Consider the following 23,274-nt stretch of genomic DNA (forward strand, 5'->3'; position numbering starts at 1 on the left):
GTAGATGGGCTTGTGCACTCAAAGCCCAAGCTAACCATTTTCCAAGTGAAAGGACAGTTAATCATTGGACTGTTTTGCCTTGGAATGCCAAAAAATCAGTTTGCCTGACTTGAAAATGTTTGATTTTTGGCATCCAGCTAGCCACAATCTGATAACCAATTAGGGACACTTACAGATTTGGACTAATAACTTAGTTACCAGGCTTCTGTCTCATGTCAATGAACAGTTATTGCCAATGTCAAAATAGTTTGGAAACGAATCTTTTTTTCAATATCCTGAGCATGTTTTCTATGCAAATAGAAATCAGTGCACTGTTCCTTTCCCCAGTGGAAAGCAGCAATAATGGAGTTGCAGAACCCTCAAAATACAGTCTTGGTTTAGGAATCAACATAAACAAACAGAGTCAAAGAGGTTATAAAATATAGAAAGAGCATGAATCTATATTGTGATTGTAGGCATGTTATTAGCATCTAGACAAGAGGTACTCTGCTACAGAAATGGGACATAGAGCAAATATGGAGAGCTGAGAATGTGGTGGCGAATATCTCACAGACAATATTAGGCAATAAAGTCAAACTGGTTTGTGAAGAGGTTGAGTATAAATGTCAGAATGACCCTGAGGGTTCCTATCTTTTCCAGCCCACAGTCTTAGCAGGTGTAGTTATGTCTCAAATTCACTTATAGCTAAAAATGGTATTTTTCCATTAACTTTGTATGTGTGTGAGTGACAGTAATAGCTATAAGACTTAGGACTAAGAGTTGAGAACATTTGTTTTCTTTTCTTTATAATATTCTACTCTCCTGATCCAGACTTTATTCCTCTACTCCAATGGGACATGACTGACCTACAAGTTAGAGTACAATCCTCACACAACTGAACAATGAAGGATCACATTGCCTTACGGGTTCAAGATCATCCTCACTCCTGGATCATGCAAGCTATGACATCAACACTGTGAGAAGCAATATGGTAGACAGGATTCAAATGTTACAGGCCTGTTTGGTTCAGAGTGCCTTGAATCAACTGCCATGTCACACTCTGATTCTAGGAACAAGCATTTTTCATATATTTGTGTCTGGACCTTTAAATAGAAGTCAGAAATTGTAAGAATTTATTTCAAAGCATTTTTACCTTTTGTCCTTTAAAGCTTTAAACTTTTGAGCAGGATGAAGGTGAGATTAATTAAAAGATTAACTCTTCTGCAAGCTTTTGATGGGTCCTTCACTCACTAACTCCTAACGATAATACTTTCAGCTGGGTTTGGGAACAACAAAGAGGCAAATGTTTTCAATGAAGACATATATGCTCATCTTTATCTCTACTTATTTCTCCTAGACCCTCTCCATGGCCTCTTGAGAATTCTCAGCAATAAAATTGGGGGCATGGGATTCACAGTAGAAAGTTGAGATAGGTGAGGGTCCTTTTCTAGAACAATGTTTTGAAATTGTCACAACTCTGTTACTGTATTTTAATTTTTCACAGTGGTAAACTTGTTTGTATGTGTGTGAGTGGGGGGTAGGGAGGAAACAAGGGGCATTTGCCTTATATGTGGAATATGTTGGTTTATGGGTTGTGAAAAATTGTAGGGTATATAAAATGAGCAGTTGAACCAATAGCAAGGAAAGCTTGATTGCTTTCAAATTTTCTGGCTAAAAGGAGAGAAAAGCACTTAAATCCTTGATAAGAAAGATCTGCTGTTGTGTGTGGGAAACTCAGTGTTCCAGTTGCAGTTGAGGCTTTATGTCTTCATTAAAGAAGGTTTTAAAGGAAACAGAGAGAGGCATTTGGGAAAGGTTGCCTCCAACCTTGTTTGTACAATGCACTCACATGGGTCAGGCTCTTTGAAGGGTATGGGGACAGCTCCAGTGAGAAATTAATAGATTTGTAGGCATCAGAGACCGTGACTTCTAATAGGTGAGGGACAGCTTCAGAGGATGTGGTTTGGTCACCTGGGGCCTGTTCCCATAGAAGGAAGGACTGAGTTCTGAGAAGAGAGATTTTATGTTAGTCATTTTTCATGTGCCCAGACATGAGTCCTGGTGCCAGCCCCAGGTCAGCTGTTGCTGGTGTGGCTCTTGAAGCTTTGCCCAACATGCAACGGGCATGCAGGGAGATGTTTGCCAGGCCAGCTGCGTCCTCCTGTCTTAGAGGAGGCCACCACTTGCATAAGTGGCTCACTGTTCACCTACTTCTCTGTGCAAAGTATCTCATTAGCAGTGCCTGATGTTAAGGTGGATGAGATGAGAGGCCCAGCAAGTAAACATCTATTCAAGCAGTGGTACTTCTGCTGGCTGGAGAGGATGCTGACTCCAGCTGCTTTTGTCTGCCCTCTCCACCTTCAGCTCCCTGCATCTGGGATTATCACTCCTGCCTGACACTGTCTTGTGAATGCCTCACAGGAGGAGGCTGAATAAGAGTGTGTTGACAATAAACTGTTCAGTCTTCTTCTCTCTGACACTTGTGGCTCTGTGCTTGTCTTTCATTCTCTATTTAACTCTGCTCCGGTCATTTGCCGTTTGGCCAGTAAACAGTCCACACAACATCTCTTTCCTTCCTCACAGTGTTTGCCTGTGGTGATTGGTGATCTCTTTTAGCCTAGTGGTCCCTCTCCTCAAAGCACTTTTGTAGACCACACTATAAAATGCCTAATGTCAGTCTCCCCTGTTCTCATGGAAGTGACACGTTTGAGTACAAGGGACCCAGGTATAGACTTTCCCCCTTCTTTTTCTTGTTATTGCCTAAACAGTGCTATATATCAAATATTTCTCTAGTACTCATGTGCTTTAAGTATTATAAGTAACAAAGGAATGGTTTAAAGTATACAGAAGAATATACAAAAGTCCCATGTCATCTTATCTAAAGGACGGATTTTCACATCTACAGGGATGACATGAGTTCTGAACTCTTCATGGGAGAATAAGGGACAATCATACTTGTTAGTTGTTTGCCTACAGGTCTCAAGGGTGCTAAGTACCGTCTAAACTGTTTATTATTGGAGTGTGAAGTACAGTGCACCAGCATAGTACTTACTATTTGTTGAATAATGGAATGGATTCAGCAAAGAAAGAGCATCAATGCACAGGAACTAGGAGTGTACAAAGCCCCATCTGGGCCAGCTTTTCCAAATGTGTTTTATCTTGAAAGCATAGTTGATGCTGCTTAGAATATTGGGTTAAGAAGGCATCTGAGGCTGTGTCTACATGCATTATTTGTTGTGAGCTTGCCTGGCTTTTTTGTCTGTGTGTTGGCTTAGCTTCCTATAGGGAAGACATTCTGTCCTCTTAGGGGAGAATTATCTTGCCTAGAGAGTATGCTTCTAAAAACCCTGTGAGGTGCCTTTGAAAAAATAAGCCATATGTGGCATAGCAAATATGAAACAAAGTGTTCAGGAGATTCAAAAGGAGGCAGAAATTGGCCCTCTGCCTCTTCCATCCCCTGTTCTGAGTACTGAAGGTTGACATCACTCCAGGATTAAAGGAGAACACTCTTGCTCAAACACCAGTATCTGAAACACAGGGGGAAAAGGCTTATAGAACATAACTGGCCAAAGAAATTGCTTTTTAAATAAATGCTTCCTTCTCCGGAGTTGTGCCATGGCAGACTCCACTTTTAGACAGAGTTTCATTTCATTTCTCAGTGAGCATGTTTTTAGAAGCAGGAGGCCTGAGGAAATCAAACTGGTAGAAATCTCTAGTCCCTGTCACTTCACCAATTTCCCACCCACTGGAAAACCAGTAGAGCTCAGCTAAGATGGAGCCTGGAGTGAGATGTCGATGATCCCTGATTACTTCCTGAGAACTGCCCTGAGATGTGATTTGCCTCAGATGAGGAGGAGCTCCAGCTGGCTCTTGATCCCAGCTTGAGTTGCTCTCTATGTGCAACTGTGCTTATGTTTTCTATGCTGTTGTACAGCCTGTGTGCACAAAGATGTTGACCTAATCAAAACTCCAAAGAGATTAGCAAGGGGTCTAGGGGTCTAGTGGGAGCCAGCAAACATTAATAGAAACAATTACTGCTCCAAAGTAGCTACAACATGCGCTGAGGGATTTATGTTCCTAGCTGACTTGAGGGTTTCATGAGGAAAATGGGACAGTGAGGTTGAAGAGTAAGTATGTTGGGAAGGAAGCAGCGGTTCGGGACACACTGGGCAGATGGCTTTCAGAAGGGCCCCAGGTGTCCGAAATGGTGAGTAGTGAAGACACAAAGAGGGACATTACAGTGGTTTGTTCGTTTCTTCATAAACACAAGCCTGAGACAGGAAGATTTTGACTATAGTCAAAATTGTCAGGAGCCTATAATTATTTTAAAGAGCAAAGAATTGCTAGTGGATGCAATTGATTTCTTGACCCAACTCCAGGAGACAGGCTTTCACTGTAATGCGGTATGCACCTGAATACCAAGGCCAGTTGTTAAGTGAGGTCAGTCATGACCCTAATAAAGGAGACTCAGCACATCAGAAGGACGTAACAGTGGGGTGTCCTAAAGATAAGGGAGGCATACTTCATTCTGTCTGTGATGATGATTCTCAGGCACAACAAGTTGTACACCAACCCTCACCACTCAGCTCTGGGCTTTCTTTCTGCCCAATATGCTATAAGAAATGATGATGGCCAGACATGAAGCATCCTGGCAGGTCCATTGGATTTTTGTCATATATGCATTTCAGCAGAGATACAGTGATTGCTCTCCTAACAGGTGACTTTCTGCATGTTTCAATTTAAATCAGCTCTGCTCAGGACCAGGAGTCACATTTGCTGTTTGTTCAACTACTTCTAACATGATTTGTGGGAAACTGCACAGTCTAATGTAAGTCATTGAAGGCAGTTGTTTGTTTGTTTGTTTATGGCATGTGACCAACCTGGAATGCCCACTTTTGTTGTACAGGTTTTATGTTTCCATTTGATATTGCTGTAGTGTTCACAGTTAGTTGAATAAAATCTAGTCCAAAGCTCACAAAGTCTCATTTGCTGCTTTGGCAATTGGTTTGACAATGTGATACTTTAGTGTATAATTGGATAAGCAATTGGACTCTGTTATAGTAGTGGTTTGGCATAATTATTTTCAAGTGCTATGATTTTTCTCATTGATAAATAACGGAGGGGGCAGTTACAAATTCTTTTTTTTTTTAATTTTTATTTTGCAATACAATTCAGTTCTACGTATCAGCCACAGATTCCCTTGTTCTCCCCCCTCCCGCCCCCCTCACCTTCCCCCCAGCCCGCCCCCCATTCCAATCTCCTCCAGGGCAAAGCCTTCCCCACAGACTGAGATCAACCTGGTGGACTCAGTCCAGGTAGGTCCAGTCCCCTCCTCCCACGCCGAGCCAAGGGACCCTGCATAGGCCCCAGGTTTCAAACAGCCAACTCATGCAATGAGCACAGGACCCGGTGCCACTGCCTGGATGCCTCCCAAACAGATCAGGCCAATCAACTGTCTCACCCACTCAGAGGGCCTGATCCAAATGGAATGAGATCTACATGAACAGCCTGGACATGAGTGGGGGTAGTGAAGGGCGAGGGTCGAGGGAAAGAGAGCTTGGGTGAGTGGGAGATCCCAGCTGGATCAACAACAGAGAGGGAGAACAAGGAATAGGAGACCATGGTAAATGAAGACCACATGAGAATAGGAAGAAACAAAGTGCTAGAGAGGCCCACAGAAATCCACAAAGATACCCCCACAACAGACTGCTGGCAATGGTCGAGAGACAGTCCGAACTGACCTACTCTGGTGATGGGATGGCCAAACACCCTAATTGTCGTGCTAGAAACCTCATCCAACTACTGAGGGATCTGGATGCAGAGATCCATGACTAGGCCCCAGGTGGATCTCTGGGAGTCCAATTAGCGAGAATGAGGAGGGTTTATATGAGCGAGAATTGTTGAGACCAAGGTCGGATAAAGCACAGAGACAAATAGCCAAACAAACGGAAACACATGAAATATGAACCAGTTACAAATTCTTAAACAACTCTCTATACTTCTTCAAATTGGAATGACACTATTAATAGAGGAGCTGATTTCAGCATTTTGACCCCATAGACAGTACATACATACATAAACTATTTCAGGCAAGTTATGGTTAAGTCAAATCTTTGTCTAATAAAATGGTAAATGTTCTGGTGACTACCTGGATTTCTTTATAATCTGACAAATAACTGGCTTTGGAATCTTCCTGATGAATGGAAACACCCAGAGGGTTTATGAGATTCCTCATGCAAGTATAAGAAAGGAGACAGTGAATGCATTTTTTAATGAAGAGATATTTGAAGAGCTCAGTGGTTTTAAGGAAAGGAAAACAATAGACAAAACCCTCAGGTTAAAGCAAGGGCTGAGCCGAGATTGGAGACACTCACCTGTAATCCTATCACTCAGGAGTCCAAGGCAGGGGGATGAACCAGGACTACATAGTAGATCGTGTCAGAAAGCAAAATGAAACAAGACACAAGAGCTGATTTATCAGGCCCCTAAGATAGCGCAGATGGAGTGTTCATATGGGCAGATCTGCCTAGCACCCAGAAAGACTTTGGCTACTGTGCAACTGAATAGAAATAGAACACCTTTGGGGCAGGAAGAGAAGGATTTTCACACTGGTTCAGAGCAGTCTCTGTAGGGAAGCCAGCACTTTATAGACAAGTGCCGAAACAGAGGGGCCATCTACAGGTAGAGCCAAGCCCCCGGCTAACTATCATGCTAGGTTATAGGGAACTCAGGACCCTACACTCCCTGTCCACACCATCCCAGCTCCCGTAGCTTATCCTCCTGGAATTCTTTCTCCAGATATTCTTTATGGAAAGTTATTCTCCTCTTTTTTTTAATTTTTAATTTTTTTTTATTTTTTTCCAGAGCTGAGGACCAAACCTAGGGCCTTGTGCTTGCTAGGCAAGCGCTCTACCACTGAGCTAAATCCCCAACCCCCTATTCTCCTCTTTTATGTTCCTGCTTGTGGCTCTGTCTACTTTCTGTACCCAAACTAAAGCCCACACTAATTAACCATACCTACTTTTTGATAATACATTTTTCAAATTAACTTATTTTTCAACTTCAATAAGTTTCCTTCAAAGAGACCACAGATAATTTGCCATAAGATGAAAATGATCTAAATAAAACAATTTTGTAGCAGATACATTCTGGATGGCTTCTTCCATTGTGTCAGAAGTCATGTTGGTGCTACATTGAGGACATATAAAACTCATTAAGACCTTTCCCTGGTCGATTAGAAAGCCTAAAACATAACTGAAAGAATAGAATTCAAAGCTAGATAATGTGCATTGTTTTAGATTTATTTATTTTACTGTTTTATTTGTATGAATGTTTTGCCTGCTTGTATGTCTGTGAACCATATGTTTGCCTGGCACCCACAAAGGACAGAAGAGCGTGTCAAATTCTCTGGGAATGGAGTTACAGATGGTTGCAAGTCACCATGTGGGTGCTGGGCATCAAACCCAGGTCCTCTGCAAGAGCAAAGTATACTTTTGAGCACCAAGCACACTCCCTAGTCCACAGATTCAATGGTATTCATAGTATTGCATTTGTAGCACTGGAGGGGGTCACTTCTGGGTCACTGGCATGTGTGTCCCATCTTTAAACTATTGGGACAGCCAGGTTCTGTTTGGAAGCTGCTCAGAACATGTTAAGATTCAGCAGGAAACCTGCTGTGGTTAGCTGGTAATGCCAGCCAAGTGCACATGATATAGAACTGGCTCAGACAGTGTGTACTTATAGACAATGTTTTCATTGCTCAGAACAATGAAACCCTTTCCTCACACCAGGTATTAAACCCATTCCCAATCTCTGTTATTTTTAAAGATAACTTCAGACTCTCACTCTAGCAAGAGTTAGTCTCCTTTTCTAAGAACATTTGGGTAGAACTTCCACTCCAGTTCCACCATTCCTACTCCCATTACATGATATAAACATGAATCAGCCTGCCTTATTGAATTAGACTCCAGAAGATAAGGATTTTTGGCTCACTTATCAAGATATCACCCATAAAATCTAGCACAGAGCCTGGAAGAGAATGTGTGTTTGGTAAAGTTAGTTTAGTTGAGAGCAATAACAAGAGAATCAGAGTTTTAAAAATGAAAGATTTACTGTCCTATTTAACATAATACTTTTTCTTTCAATAATTTATTTACATAACTCCTACACAAACAGAAATACTCACCCATGGAAATAGTTTATTCAAGCTCTTTCTTCTGAACGTTGTCCTATAAAACTGATAACAATAAAATATAGTCTTTTATAAGAGCAACCAGGTTTCTACTCTGATGCTTGCTTCTTAAGGAACACATTAAATTAGTTTTCTCCCCTTTGAAGGCAGCTTGACATTTACTACAGGTTAGTTCCACATTCTGCAAAACATTCAAATTACTGTGAATCATTCTTCCTACTGTATTCCATTAGAGAACTAGAAAAGCATCAATAGCCAAGACAGCTTGAGCATTACATGGGGAATTCATCATTTCCCCATATACTGTGCGATAACACACTCAATGTGCAGGGGAGCAATGTCCGAATCCATACATATCAGCACTTCTATAAGAAATCCGCTTAACACTTCCTTCTCCGAAAGTCATTTCAAGCAGATCAAGTGAGATGACTGCAGATACATTTTTTAAAAATCTCTTTTCAAAAGTTTTATAGAAACAGAATTCCCTTGGAGGAGCCATCACAGACTTCAGTATGTTGAACGGGAATAAAGACTTTGGTTCAAGTTTTTGCAAACTTTGCTACAGGCCTTCCTTCAAATAACAAAGTATCTGAGGGATTTCAACTCTTATGGCATCAGAAGAAAGAGAGCCTTGATGTTGAGCACTGTCACAGCAAGATGAGTCATGTTTAGCTTCTGGGACTTAAGGCAGAGAGAAGAGGTGGAGAATTCCAGTACATCAAATCCCAACACAGTCACAGTGCTGCTATGCACTAAATAAAAACCCCAGCAATCAAACTGTGACACACTGTTCATGACAGGTCACATTTTGATTTCAGAGATGTTAAAATATGAAGAAGTATCCATCTTGTAATCAATGCACTATAGAGTTAAAACAGTGCTCATGATTTGTGCAAGACTCTACACAATAATAATAGTGGCAATATAGAGCACATATAATAGAGCACATATAATAGAGCACATATAATGCTATTCTTGAATTTGATGCTTGTGCAATCTGCCACCCACAACAGTCCACAGCTTAATAGGTTTGGGACAACCCAGTTATCCACTGTAGATCATAGTCTTTCTGTGGCAATTTCCTAAGAGTCTCCTAAGGTGACTTAGCAGATCAAATATGGAAGGCCATTTAGATTTGGATTTCACTAAGTAAAAACACGTAGGGCTAGAAAAATGGCTATAAGTGAAGTGTTTGCTGCATAAACCTGAGGATCTGAGTTTGGTCCCCAGCACCCAGGGGAAAGCTGGGCATGGCACCATACACCGTACTCTCCATTCCAGGGTCTTGTCTGGTAAACCAGTCTAGGTGAATCAGCAAGCTTCAAGTTCAGAGAGAGAGAGTTTGGGAAAATATAATGATAATGGAAGAGACCTGGCATTGACCACCCGGCTTCTGTGTGTACACAAAAAAAGCACACACACACACACACACACACACACACACACACACACACACTATTTTTTGTATAAGTCTGGCCCCAGATAATTCATGAAATATTGCTATGTCAAACAATTAACTGAATGTTTTACTCTTAATATGCCAACCATGGCTACCATGCTCCCAGGGTAGTTTGGATTGTCTTTGACCTTCACCATGTGCTTTCATTCTAGGATGCTGATTTGCTTCCTGTAGTACGTCTCTGTTCATGACTCACTTCTCCTTGCAGCAACCTGGAAGCTAGGGATTACTGTGTGTGGTTATAGAAATGAAGGGTCTAAGTTCTGTTTTAGACATGATGTGTCATTAAAATTACTTGGCAAGGATTTCAGTTCTGACTGTAACTTTCTGTCCTTGGGGGAACAGATAGGGCCAGAATGTGGATACCACTAGAGAGCCATGGAAGTAGGCAAGGTTCTTTGATTCTTGAAAGCAACTTGCTGGGGTGGTCAATGGTCACTTGTAAGGACAGCCTAACACTAATAATAGTAATGGCAGAAACAGCCAGAAGCCACAGCAAATGCGGGCGCCCTTTGTATGTCAGCTACTTCAGACAAGTCTCCCCTGCTTCCATTCTACAGAGATGGAAAGTGAGGTGAAGGAATTTGTTCTTGTTAGTGTTAAATCATAAACTCTACTTTATCAGCCTGAGAGCCCTTGTTGGATACTCCTTAGATAACACCCTCTCTCCCATCACTCTTCTGTTGTTTGTTTTATGAGACAGGGTCTCTCAATGTAGCCCTGGCTGGCCTGAAACTCACAGAGATCCACCAAAGGGCTGGGATTAAAGGCATGTGCCATCCTCCCTGGCTACCATCACTATTATTATAACACCATTTCTTTGTGACTCTAGAAGCTTTGCAACAAGATGACCTGGACCGAGCTTCTTTCCGGTTGGTAATCTCACAGCACTGAAAATCAACCATTTAGTGTCTATCTTCCCTGTGTGGGTGTCTTTGACCGAAGGAGAGCATGCTGGTTCCTGGCACTGCAGGGACAGATTGACTATTGGCTGTGATAGTAAATAGGCATTGCCTTTCCCTTCTTGCAGCCCAAAATCATCTTCAAGTTCATTTACAAATGAAACTCCTAGCTAAGGTTCACTCAAGTCAAACTGGCATTTTGGGCAAGCTATTGCTTAAGATTGTGGAAATCTCCTTTGTTAGCCTAGCAATGGAGTACTGCAACCATGTTCTTAGGTTACCTCAGAATTTTTCCACAAACTTCTGCAGGTTTAATTTCCTAGTCTCCACCATGGCTCTAATAAAGCAGAAATCTTGCCTCCTGTGTAACTCGAAGTCTTTTAGTTCCTGAAGAGACTGCAAACTCCTGAACTACTTAGCATTATCGTGGTGCTCAGACAAATGTTGCCATCCAGAAGCCTCTTTGATTTACACTAAACAAAAGAAAACCCTGCTACAGTGGGGTTTGCAAAGGACAGACATGATACAGTTGAAAGGACCTGAGGAGTAAGTTTAAAGATGGATGAGCTACAGTGAGCACTAGGTCTGTGGTTTGTCATCTAAGGGTTCAAGCAACCACTGATCAAAAATAGCAGAAAAGAAATGGCACCTCTACTGAACACAAGTGGAATGACTATTTTCCTATCACTTGTGTTGTATTGGGATTTATAAACAGTTTACAGGTGGGAAAGCATGTCAGATGATATATGCAAATACTATATATATAGCATTTTATATCTGAGACTTGAACAAATTTGGTACCCTATGAAAAGTTGATGGCACAGATACAAGTTGATAGCCATACTTCTGTTCATGTAAGGGCTCTTATCTACATACATAGACATCTTTCCTTCAATAGTTGTGGGATTTTTTTCTTTTTCAAAATCTCAAAATATTCAATCAGAATCCTTGGTGTAAGCTGTGTCTTTTAAAGTTTCTCTAGTGCATACAACAGGAATCCAGGGTTCAGTTGTCTTAAACAAAAGCACAGACTTCCAACTGGAGCCTTTAAGAGGAAACCTCAAAAGTTTTATTAACAGTCATGTCCAACAGAACTTTGCAAACATGTTTAGCTTGTTCTATTGGTTCCCTAGCTCCCGTAAACAATGTCTAAGTGCTGCCATCTGTAAGGCATATGACATCAACAGAAGGGTGCCTAGTAACCAGGAAGCATTAATGTTCTTAGCCTCTAAATTATTTGGAATCATCTGGTACGGTCTGTGTTGACATGGCTGCTTAAAGCTTGATTTCTGTGTCTTCCTACGGCAGTGCCACAGTGGGAAGGCCACGTTCTCTGGCTTTTGCGTTGCTCCTTGTCTTTCCCATCAAACTGTTACAAGATAGATTTACAACAGACCCAAAGGTACTAGCAAAATGAAAATTAGTTCTCGGGTAGAACAGCAATCCCATTTGACTTGCCTGTAGCAACTGCGTCCTATCTGCCTCTACAGCAAGGAAATGACTTCTTAATGTGCTTTCTTCCACTAAGAAGAATTAAATCTGTATGGCAAAATGGAAAACCAGTGTGCTGGCAGCCAAATTCTGAAAGGAAGATCCATGACCCTCATGAAGGTATTTGTGGCCTAGTTCTATGCTAATGAGCCTCATTTAGGCTCAGACTTCCTCCGTGTGGAAATTCAGCCCTGCTGAAAAGCAAGGAAATCTTTCCTGTACTATTTTGCCTTCCACATCAAAGCTGATCTGAGATAAATGGAGAGAAGTCTCTACCTGCTGCAGGCTGACAGAGTGGAGTCTCTGGACTATGCTGAGGGTTTGGGGCCCAAGAGAATGAATATTACCACTTTAGTTGAAAATTTTTATTTATTAGTATTGTGGTGTGTGCGTGTGTGCATGTGTGTGTGTGCATGTGTGTGTGTGTGTGTGTGTGTGTGTGTCTGTGTCTGTGTCTGTGTCTGTGTCTGTGTGTGTGTCTGTGTGTCTGTGTCTGTGTGTCTGTGTCTGTGTCTGTGTGTGTAGTAGTAGGGGTTAGAGATGCATGCCACAGCACGTGTGTGGAGGTCACAGGACAACTGTGTGGAGTGATTCTCTTCTTTCATTTTACCATGGTTTCCAGTGATCAGCTTGTTGTGTTTATACCTTACCCATTGATACCTGATCAGCATGTTTTGCTGAACTCCCAAAGTTGTTTTCAAAGTATCCAAGTTCAGTGTGAGTATTTATGCAATGAAATGGGGATAGTAACTATGGATTCACCAAGATAAAGGAAACAAGGCTGACACCTGGCATTACCTACCTGGATGAGAAAATGAATTTCCTTAGATCCACCCCCCCCCCAATCCCTTCAAGGTAAATGGATTTAAGTAGTATTCGCCTTAAAGGAAGCTGTAAGGATTATGTGAAATATGAGCAGCAGAGAAGCTGCCCTCCAAACCATGCTGGCCATCATTGACAGTGCTATCCAACCATCTACCTAGTCACCTTAACATGAATCACTGCACTGCATCCTGTGAGCAAGTTGCACCTTCAGCTTATTATGGCACATATAAAGCCACAGGAATGGCAGATTGGTAACAGAACTGAATTACAAAAGAAGATTAAGAGAGAGATTAAACTCGACTGAAAACTTGCTCTCTGATAGAATAGACATGTTGTCCACTCTAATCTTAAACATATACTTGCTCTTAAATATTTACATATGTAAATATATGTGAATGTGTATTATATAAATGTTTTACATGGAGAGAGTGGTCTATGGAGAAACTGAATTGAGTAAGTTGTTAGTTTTCTATGCTGTTTTCTCATAGTTTCTATTGTTGCAGGTACACTTAGATTCATAAACCTGTTACTTCTTAAAAAATTAGAAAACAAACTGAGAATGGAAAATGAATTCATTTACAGTTTAGGCAGACCCAGAAATAAAGACTCAGTTTCTCTCTACTTCCTTTGTGACAGAGTGGCAGCTTTATAGAAAACATGAAAGAAAAGCCAGGAAGCATACAACTATTAAATGGTCAGAATTTGTGAAATCTGGCTAGTCCCTCTCCTGGTTGACAAAGCCTCAGTATTTCCCTTCCCCAGCATAGGACTGCTTGGAAATTTCACTTTTTTTAGAATCCACTGTTTTCAGAAGTCTGATAGCCAAAAGGAGGGGTCTTCAGTGTCTTGCCTCAGAATGTCTTCTCAGGGCGCTTACAACTACTTGGAACTCATATAAGACAGCTAAAGCCAGAGAGAGTGATAGACAAACTGCAGGCCAGAAGGAGGCCTGAAAATGGCTGGAGACAATGGACAACTGTAGTCAAGGAAGCAATAATTAAATGGTGCTGGCGAGCAAAAGAAATGAAGGGGTGATGGAGGCTGTGTGGAGTGGTGGATGTGCCCTCAGCAGCCTCTGCCTTACAGTCTCAGTCTGTCACAGGCTCATCAGGCAAGTACAAGGCAGCAACAACCCCAGTGCAGCCCAATCTTGTTATGTTATTAGAGAAGCAAGAAATGTCAGTTTTTATGTGAAACTCTTTATTTTCAAAATTGGGCAATTAATGTAATTAAGATACACCCACAGGCCTCTAATTTGCAAATTATTTTCACTCTCTGTCTCTCCCCTTCCCCCAGCATTATTAAAGAAGATCTCAAGGATTCTTTAATGAGCCTATTCTGTTTTCTTCCTCCAAAGCTCCAGAACCATGACAAAGAGGAAGAGGACTCCCCAGCCTTTTGGAGATCTGAAGAGGAGATGGCCGCGGAAGCTGAGGCGCTACGTGTCTACTTTCAGGTAAACATCAAATACCTCACGTTCACCCAGACTTCCTGATGAGCTTCAGGAAAAGAAAGACAATGCTGGAAAGATGATGCTGGGAAGGATGCAGAAAAGTAACAGCACCAATGTCTCCCCCAGGGGAGACCAAAGACATGGAAGCTGTGTGAAGACAGTCCCGACCCATGTGTAATAAACTACCCGCCTCTTGCCACTGTAGGCACAGAAAAGAGTCTGGAGAGAAAGTCCTGAGATTTTCAGGCTCTTGTGTCCTGAAACAAAGAATTGGACCAGAGGCCTGTGGTGACTGGGAGAGATAGAGGTAATTTATTAATAAAGAGAGTACTCCCGAGTGTGCAAGCAGGCCAGACAGCTGGGGAGGCTCCAGGCTCTGATGAGCTCAGCAGCAGAATGGTTAGCCTTTATGGGCCATCTGGGTACCACCAACCTCTCTGGCATTTGGAGTTGCTCACATAACTCTCACTACTGTACATTATTATAACTGGTTTATTTTATTGTTCATCTCTCATTGTACTTTATAAATTAACCTTTATAATATGTATAGAATAAAGTATATAGAATACTGGGTACTGTCCCTAGTTTAGGGCACACATTGGAGATCTTGGACAGAATCCCCTGCAGGTTAAAAGAAAACTGCTGTATACTGCTTTGATATTAAATGAATGGAAGCTCAAAGACACATGCATTAACTGGCCCTTCTTTCCCCTGCCTTACTTTTAAAATACTTTAATTACTTAATGACCCAGAGTGCTGTCCCCTCTAGTGTCCTGTTGCCAGTACTTAAAGTCTCAGGCTAGAAAGAGCACACTGAGGCCTCCTTCCAAGTGTTTGTCTCCATCACAGAAAGAATTTAGAGATAGGACAACGAAAGGTATTAGCTGAAACAACACACTTAAAGGGGAAGTGCAGGCTGTGGACAGAGGAAATTTGAGAAAGCTTGTTTGATAAGCAAGATTGAATGCAAGGGAAGATTATTCAAGAATTAAAAGAGGAAATTCAGGAAGCAATCAAGATCGCCTAGAACAGTTTTTACCCTTTCTTCTCTCTTTCTATGTAATTTTTGGATGTGTCATAGAGGCAGATGCGAGCAAGCAATTCTACAAGACTAGTGACAAGATGGTCGGAAGCAAAGGATATTTGATGTCCTCAGTAGGCCATGTTGGTCTCGGCCATTGTGGTAGCCTTGTACCAACCTACTAGTGGTCTCTGCCTTCCCTGTGCCTCCCTGGCTCCTCAGTTCAAGTAGGCCACTGCAGCCAAGCACCACAAAGCTCAGTTCGTTCCACCATGCATATATCAAGTCTGTATTCCTTTGCCTGAAGGAGTACAAAGAAGTGTAGCAGAAGCTATCGGTCAGATTTTATTTTTAACCTTTCCCACTGTTCACTTTCTCTTCTATCTGAAGAGAAAGGATTGATAATGAACACCAGCCTGTGGGCATGACCAAACACTGTTTTCTATTCAATTCCTCTTCAGAAGTCTAGTGTATCACTTTGGAATGCCCTGTTGAAATCAAGGTACCACATCTTCAGGCATAATTTATTAGGCTGAAATTGTTTTTCTGAGCTTCCTATACAATGGGTGTTTTCAGGTATAGAGGCAAGAAAGCTCTATGCTTTTGTGGAGGCCTTTGTGGAAATGTAAGGATCAACCTCAAAATGGGTCATCTGCATACATCAAGATGTTAACTTGTAACTCAATTCTTACATGCTTCTGCCCTGAGTCCTGACTTTACCTGTCTTCCAAACAAATTCATTTAACTAGCAAGTATTGCCAGAAAGACTCTGTCCTAGGCAGTCATACAAACCATTGGGCACCATGCTTATTCACTGTTTTAATAAACTAAAATTTGCATCCCTTTTTAATGGGCTCTGGTTACAGACTAAATAAATGACCTATTCAGCAGCCTGATGTGGAGACTGTGACTAGAAAAAACACAGTAGCCACTGCTAATGATGTGATGAAGGGGGACTTAAATAGAGGGTCCTTAAAATTTATCAAGAGCATCACCAGTACCTGCAATACAAAGGGACTAAATTTACTTCCCTCTAGACTTCTGGTCCTTAGCTTAGTGTCTTTAGTTATTTGACACTAGCCTCTTTATTTTCAAATTCTATTTTTATATCGAATTTGTATACAGTGTTGTCTAGACTAATAATGCAACATTTAGATTTACCTGGGCTTGAGAAACTATCTTTTGCATATGTGAAATGAAGATGAACTGGGCTTCCCCAGGCTTTTCTGATAATACTGTCAGCAACATATCCATCTTGGGCAGGATGACTTGAAAGACTTTTTCTGTTGCTACTCTGCAAAATCTTGAAATTCCCAAGAGGTTGAACCAGAGATAGGATGGGGACCTGGGAGGGATGGCAGTCATCAATCATTCCTGAGAAGGCATAAAAAAATCCTATTATAAAACCCAAGCTCAGCCATGTTGACTTTCCTGTGCTCCGTGGTGTAGGAGTGACAATATTCACAATGCCAACACAGTTCAACCCACTGGCATCAGGCTTAGTTGTTCCACCCCTCACCGTTCTAGCCACTTCATATTTCCTCTCCCAGCTCCCACATCACCCCTCAAGGAGTCTTTTTACACCCTTAGTGGCCTCCCTGGTTTCATTGGAAAAAGGACTTTCTCCTCTGCTGCTGAACTCCTTGGTTCTCCAGCACCCATCTCTACCAAAGGGGGCCCCAGTTTCACAAATGCTCCACTTGCAGGCTGGTTCAAGTGCTGATTCCTGCTAGGCTTCCCTCCTTCCTTGTTTCTCTGCCATCTGACCATGTGCCCAAGTAATATGACCTTGGGTAGGTCCAGTGTTCATCTAACCTCATTCCTCTCTCCCTTGCCCTATAAATTCCCCACAATTTCTCTTATCTTTGTGTATGCTTACTTTTTATTTCCTTGATTCACTTTTTGAATTGCAGTACATTTATCTTGGCCTCAGTATAAAAGAGAACACGGTTTTGAGTTAGAAGTATAAGCATAAATAGAAAAGAGAGGCAGTACTTCTGAAATGCCAGCTTTCTGTAGTTGGTCAGCTACAACTACCAGGACTGAGCTCCATTCCATCTTCTAGAAAGTGAGGCCAGTTACTCTTTGGCATAAATTTCATCACTAGACTAACACCCTGAAACTCCCTACTTGATATATTTAGAAATATTGAAATAAAATAATCTCTGAGAGATTTAATATGATTCCCACCTTTAGAAAATGAACAGTGATAATCAGAATTCAAGAGTAAGCTGACCCTACACCTACTTGTCCCAGAATGTAGAGAAGATAAGGTCCATGGGAGAAAACCAGACTCATTCCTTAGCCATCTGGATACAAGACACCTTACTGTGTTCCAGGCTGATTAGGTCTATGCAAAATTGTTGCTTCACCTAGAAGACTGGCTTCCAGGAATTTCTTGACTGTTCTGCTTCCTAAGAGTCTATGTTAGCCTTCAAAGAATTTCAGAGAATGTAAACACCTACAGCCAAGACACCCTGTATCTGTAGGACAAAGGAGTATTATAGGCAATGAACCTTCCTGTGCATAAAGTTGTCTTATAAAGTAGAAACCCCACTCCGTGTTTTCTTTATGCAAAAACTCAGATTAAATTCTTAGCATGGCAAGAGCTATCTAGGACCATATAGTTAAAAAATCCCCCAAACTACACATGCATGCTCAACCTCTGAAAGTCATCGAGGCAACAACATTAGCTTACTCATATAGAGGAATTTTAAGTGTCCTCCCATATGTCCCTGCCAGGTAGATGGTGATTTAGCCTAGTTTTTTTTTTTTTTTTAATCTCTTTGTCCAACCAGAACACAAATAGGTCACAATTTCTTGGGCAATCATGAAAAGCAGACACTACTTTTGCTGTGCCAGTGAGTCAGGAGTTCAGTGGTTGGTGATGCTGTAGCTGTCTCAATGCCTGCCTGACAGATCCCTGATGAGACTGGACTCCTCTCTACCTGGATGAATGTATGCATTGGCTCCCTGCATACTTAGCTGATTTCCAGGATGGATTTTGTCGTGTGACAGTGAATCTGCATCTCTTATCTTAAGCTTGCTTCTTTTCTGGAGTGTGATGATTCTCTCTGTAGATATTTAACATTTGGGTTTGCCCCCTCTCTAATTTTAATTCAACAACATGTTTACCAGTATGGATGGTGCTGCCTTCTCCTCCTCCCCACTGGAACTCAGAGAAACATCACCTCCCAACTTCAATGGGAAGGCAAAGCAGACAGGTTTCCACACTGTGTTGTATCGGCAAGATCATTTGTAATTCATTACATTATTCTCTGTGTACGTCTTTATTTATAGATAATTGGTTGCCTCTCATTTACTTATAACGGTGCAGTGTAATTTCAAAGCAACTGAGTCTGCCCAAAACAGCATTATTAGTAGTTACAGATGTACTACATTATTAGTAGTTACAGACGTACTACATTATTAGTAGTTACAGATGTACCAATGTCAAGGGAGACTTTGGCACCAGCGCTTTTTAAAAGCCACTGTAATTTCAGCCACTGGACAATCACTGACTGTCATGGACAGCGAAGGCGGACAAGATGGGACAAGTCTGCCTGTTTGTTCTTTGCTCTAGGCTGCAAATGATGCTCCTTAAAACCTACCCCACCAGCCATAGAGAGGGTCTGCCCTTCACACAAACAGCTCAAGGGATTCATGAAAGAATTTTGGGGGAAGAGGTAGCCTTGAACTTCAGCTTGAGGGATTTAGTCTGGATCCCCACGGAAAGGGGGTCTCACAGCAATGAAATTGTTTGCCCATCCTCCTTCAGTCACCCCCAATTGATATGAACACAGATTTCCTTTAGCATGGTGATTAAGAGGCAATTGTTATTGTTTGTTTCCTTACTTTTTGTCTGTTTGGGGATCTTCCACCCAGCTCCCAAATAAATCACACATAGAGGCTTATTCTTAATTATGAATGCGAAGCCTTAGCTTGGCTTGCTTCTTGCCAGCTTTTCTTAATCTAAATTAACCCATCTGTATTTTGCCTCTGGGCGTTTACCTTTCTCTATTTTTGTATAACTTTCTTTCTTATTCCATTGTTGGGTGTGTAGCTGGGTGGCTGACCCCTGATGTACTCCTCCTTCTCTAGCTCCTAGATCTCCCCTCTCCCAGATTTCTCCTTGTATATATTCTCTCTGCCTGCCAGTCCCACCTATCCTTTCTCCTGCCTTGCCATTGGCCATTCAGCTCTTTATTAGACCATCAGTGTTTTAGACAGGCACAGTAACACAGCTTCACAAAGTTAAACAAATGCAACATAAACAAAAGTAACACACCGTAAAATAATATTTCCCAACATTCCCCCCTTTTATTTCTAAACAAAAATGAAAGGTTTTAACTTTAACATAGTAAGACTTCATACAATATGAACAATTATTAACTAAAGATTACATTTCTAATGTACTGAATTCAAATTAATTTGTATCTGGTAAATTTAAAGAAAATATTCTATAATCTATCCTATCTTAGTAAATCCAAAATTTTACATCTAATTTGCTTTCTATCATATCTAAGGAATACTGCAACTATAACTATCTAGTTTTCAACTCCATCAAAGGCCCCTGAAGGATATAATATTATTTAAGTAAACAAAAAGTATATTGCAAACAACTTCCAAAATCTCTAGAAATAACAGAGACATCTGACTGCCTAGACAGTCACTCAAAGTTCCTCTGCAATGTTAGGGCACCCATCTTCAGCCTACAGGCCCACAGTATCTGGCAGACTTTTCAATAAAGCAGGAAATTCGAAAGACTTTCCTGCCTATATTGGCAAAGTTTGTCAGTCACTTTCCTCTGTGCCCTTCAGAATGTCTGGCAGTTTCTTCTGTGAAGCAGGAACCCTGAAGGACCATCTTACCTTGTTTTGGAAATGTTCAGTGGTCACTGTCCTGTGGGTCCTGCATGTTCAGTTTATACAACATATTGTCAAGCAGTCCAGGCAAGAGCAGCTTCTTGCCCAAATGGCTAGCCTTGCCACATTGAAAGCAAACTCCATAAAGAGTTTCTTTGATGCCCATCATCTCTGAAATAAATTGGTACTACCAGAAGCAAATATGTCTTATTATCATGAAAAGCTCTAAGTTAACAAAACATTTTCAGTGCCTTATTCTGTAGGTCTTTGAAAGGTTTGAAGATCATCTATCTATCTAAAATATATCTCTATATGATCTGAAAAGCATACCTAACATATATACAAATTTGATTGTTATAAATGTTTAACCTGTGTTTCCTGATTATCCTATATAGTTTATAATAATAGTTTTCAAAAACTAGAACTTCACCCTACATTTCCAAATGAAGTGCATAGGCACAATACCTCAAACAAAAATAGAAACATACATAAAATATGCTGTAAACAAAAATAACCTTAAATTTTTATCAATATGCAAAACTCCTTTAAACAAGGGTAGAAACATATATAAGGTGTAACAAAATTAATTTTAAATTTGTATCAATATTCTATATTCCCCTAAATGATAACAAACGTCCATAACTCACCAAATAACCAAAAACCACTGACACCCTCCAACTCCTGGGAATGTGGGCATAGTTTTCTCTAAACTGCTTCCTATTGGCCGTGGGTAAAGGCATCTTTAGGGGTCCCTGAGAAAAATTTGAGAATAACAACCAAGTCCTGGGAAGACCAGCAGTAACCTTTGTTGATAGATATCACCTGTCAAGATTCAGGAGGTCTCCTCTGATCAAACCTGATCCGTATTATTCCTGAAGGAATCCACAACCTCTCATCTCCTGTGGGAACAAAACTCTAAAGCATCTTTGATTTCCATTTGACAAATACATTTTTTGATTTCTTTTTTAAAGTTAAGGCATTCCTAAAGTGTTTAAATGGGTTCAATTAGTCCAATTCACAACCCCATGTCTCTGAACAACTATTGTTTGCTTGTCAGCATTCAGAAAATTCAAAATCAAAATAATAACATACAGGATCCAGAGTCCCTATGTATTTCTCATCTTGCGTGGCTTTTTTCTTCTGTATTACTTTTATTGTATCATTAAAGACTTTATTATTTTTTTGAACTATTTATTTTTTTCTATGACTGTCCATACCCTTTTTCTTTCTTTTAAGCCTACATACGATGTAAAACACATTGAAACCTCTTGAGAGATTTTTCCATCTGGACCTCTTTTACTGCATATCTTTTAGCCTTTTCAACCATATGAGCAAACCTTTAAACTGCTAACCTACACCTGAATCCTCCATGACTCTTTCTTGGCTCTGCCTTCTTCTTGGATCCTGAGAGCCTAAGGCTTGTGCCCAGTCAGTGGTGCATGACCAAGAACTGCATTCAACCTTCTTAGAGCTCTAGAATGTCAATGCTTACATGGAGGCAGGCATTTTTACTTAGTTTTTTGTTCCTACCTAACTACTGGCTGCTCAAGGGCTCTCCAGGAGGCAGAAACTCTTAAAAGAGCCATATTCCTTTTTTTTTCTTTCTTTCTTTCTTTCTTTCTTTCTTTCTTTCTTTCTTTCTTTCTTTCTTTCTTTCTTTCTTTCTTTTTTCCAGCTTTCTCAGGCCCTACATGGGAATACGGCATGCATTGGTATGCCTAAATGTTGTTTTTCTGCTTTCTATGGCCCCATATTGAGCACCGAAATGTTGTTGTTTGTTTTCTTACTTTTTGTCTCTGGGAATCTGTCCTCTAGCTCCCAAATAAATCACATACAGAGGCTTTTTTTTTAGAGGCTTATCTTTAATTATGAATGTCCAACCTTAGCTTGGCTTGTTTCTTGCCAGCTTTTCTTAATCTAAATTAACCCATCTGTCTTTTGCCTCTGGGTGTTTACCTTTCTCTATTTTTATATACCTTTTTTTCTTACTCCATTGCTGGTTGTGTAGCTGGATGGCTGGCCCATGATATCCTCCTCCTTCTCTTGCTCCTAGATCTCTCCTCTCCCAGATTTCTCCTTCTATTAATTCTTCCTGTCTGCCAGCTCTGCCCATCCTTTCTCCTCTCTCACTATTGGTCATTCAGCTCTTTATTAGACCATCAAGTATTCTAGACAGGCACAGTAACACAGCTTCACAGAGTTAAACAAGTTCAACATTAAAAAAGTAACATATCTCAAAATAGTATTCCCAACAGACAATGCCTCTCTTAAGATTAAATATTTGAGTATGAACATATTTGAGTCTATTCATCTTTACCTTGCCAGAAAAAGACAGAGTCAGTGATTTAAAAGAAGCAAGAAAAGAGAATTTTTACTTTTTCTTCCTAGTCCGTGTTTCTATTGGATCACGCAACCCTCTTCTCCCTTTTCTTTGTGTTAGATTTCTAGAATGTGCTTTCAATTGCAAGGTCATGAAGATAGACCAAGTCCCTAGGGCTTGAGAAGGATAAAACAGAATCATCAAGAGTAATCCAATACAATGTCCCACCAAATGACTTAGGCAGAATACCAGGATAGTCACTCTTTTAAGTTGTTATATTCATCTGTATGACTATCCCAATATTCAAAATAGGCTTTAATTTTGTTTATTATGTTGCTTGAATCCTACTTGGACCAACTAGTTTAGTAAAAATATTTCTACAGGCTACTGATGGCTACAAATTCTGGATGTAAAGGGAGTGAGTGGGGTGAAGGGTAAGGCGAGGGGTGGGGTAAGGGGCTGACTTTTCTAAGAGGCTATATCTCCCTCCACCCATAATAGAAATGGCTAGTGTCACAGGTTCTATTTTATCTTTGAGTTTTACAACAGCATGAGCAATCAACAGAAAATTATTTTCAGGAAAATAGGATCTAGTATCAAAAAATAACTGTTAAGTTTTAGGTTGGAAAAATGGCTTGCTGCTTTTCCAGAGAATTTGAGTGGGCTCCCAGCAGCTCACAAACACTTATAACTCCAGCTCTAGGGGATCCAACACCCACTTCTGGTCTCCATGGGTAGGCATGCACACACACACACACACACACACAC

General features: G+C 40.8%; 1 protein-coding gene across 2 annotated transcripts in view; it reads left to right on the top strand.

Annotated features, from left to right (window-relative positions):
• Fhit (fragile histidine triad diadenosine triphosphatase) overlaps nucleotides 1-23,274 on the top strand; it is a 1,519,797-nt gene that overhangs the window by 1,479,817 nt on the left and 16,706 nt on the right. For both annotated transcript variants that reach the window (XM_059274237.1, XM_059274236.1), the window contains one exon: nucleotides 14,205-14,303. In XM_059274237.1, the coding sequence (XP_059130220.1) occupies nucleotides 14,205-14,303 (99 nt within the window). The remainder of the gene's footprint in view (nucleotides 1-14,204; nucleotides 14,304-23,274) is intronic.

Source organism: Peromyscus eremicus, chromosome 9, assembly GCF_949786415.1.
Source record: "Peromyscus eremicus chromosome 9, PerEre_H2_v1, whole genome shotgun sequence".
NCBI lineage: Eukaryota > Metazoa > Chordata > Mammalia > Rodentia > Cricetidae > Peromyscus > Peromyscus eremicus.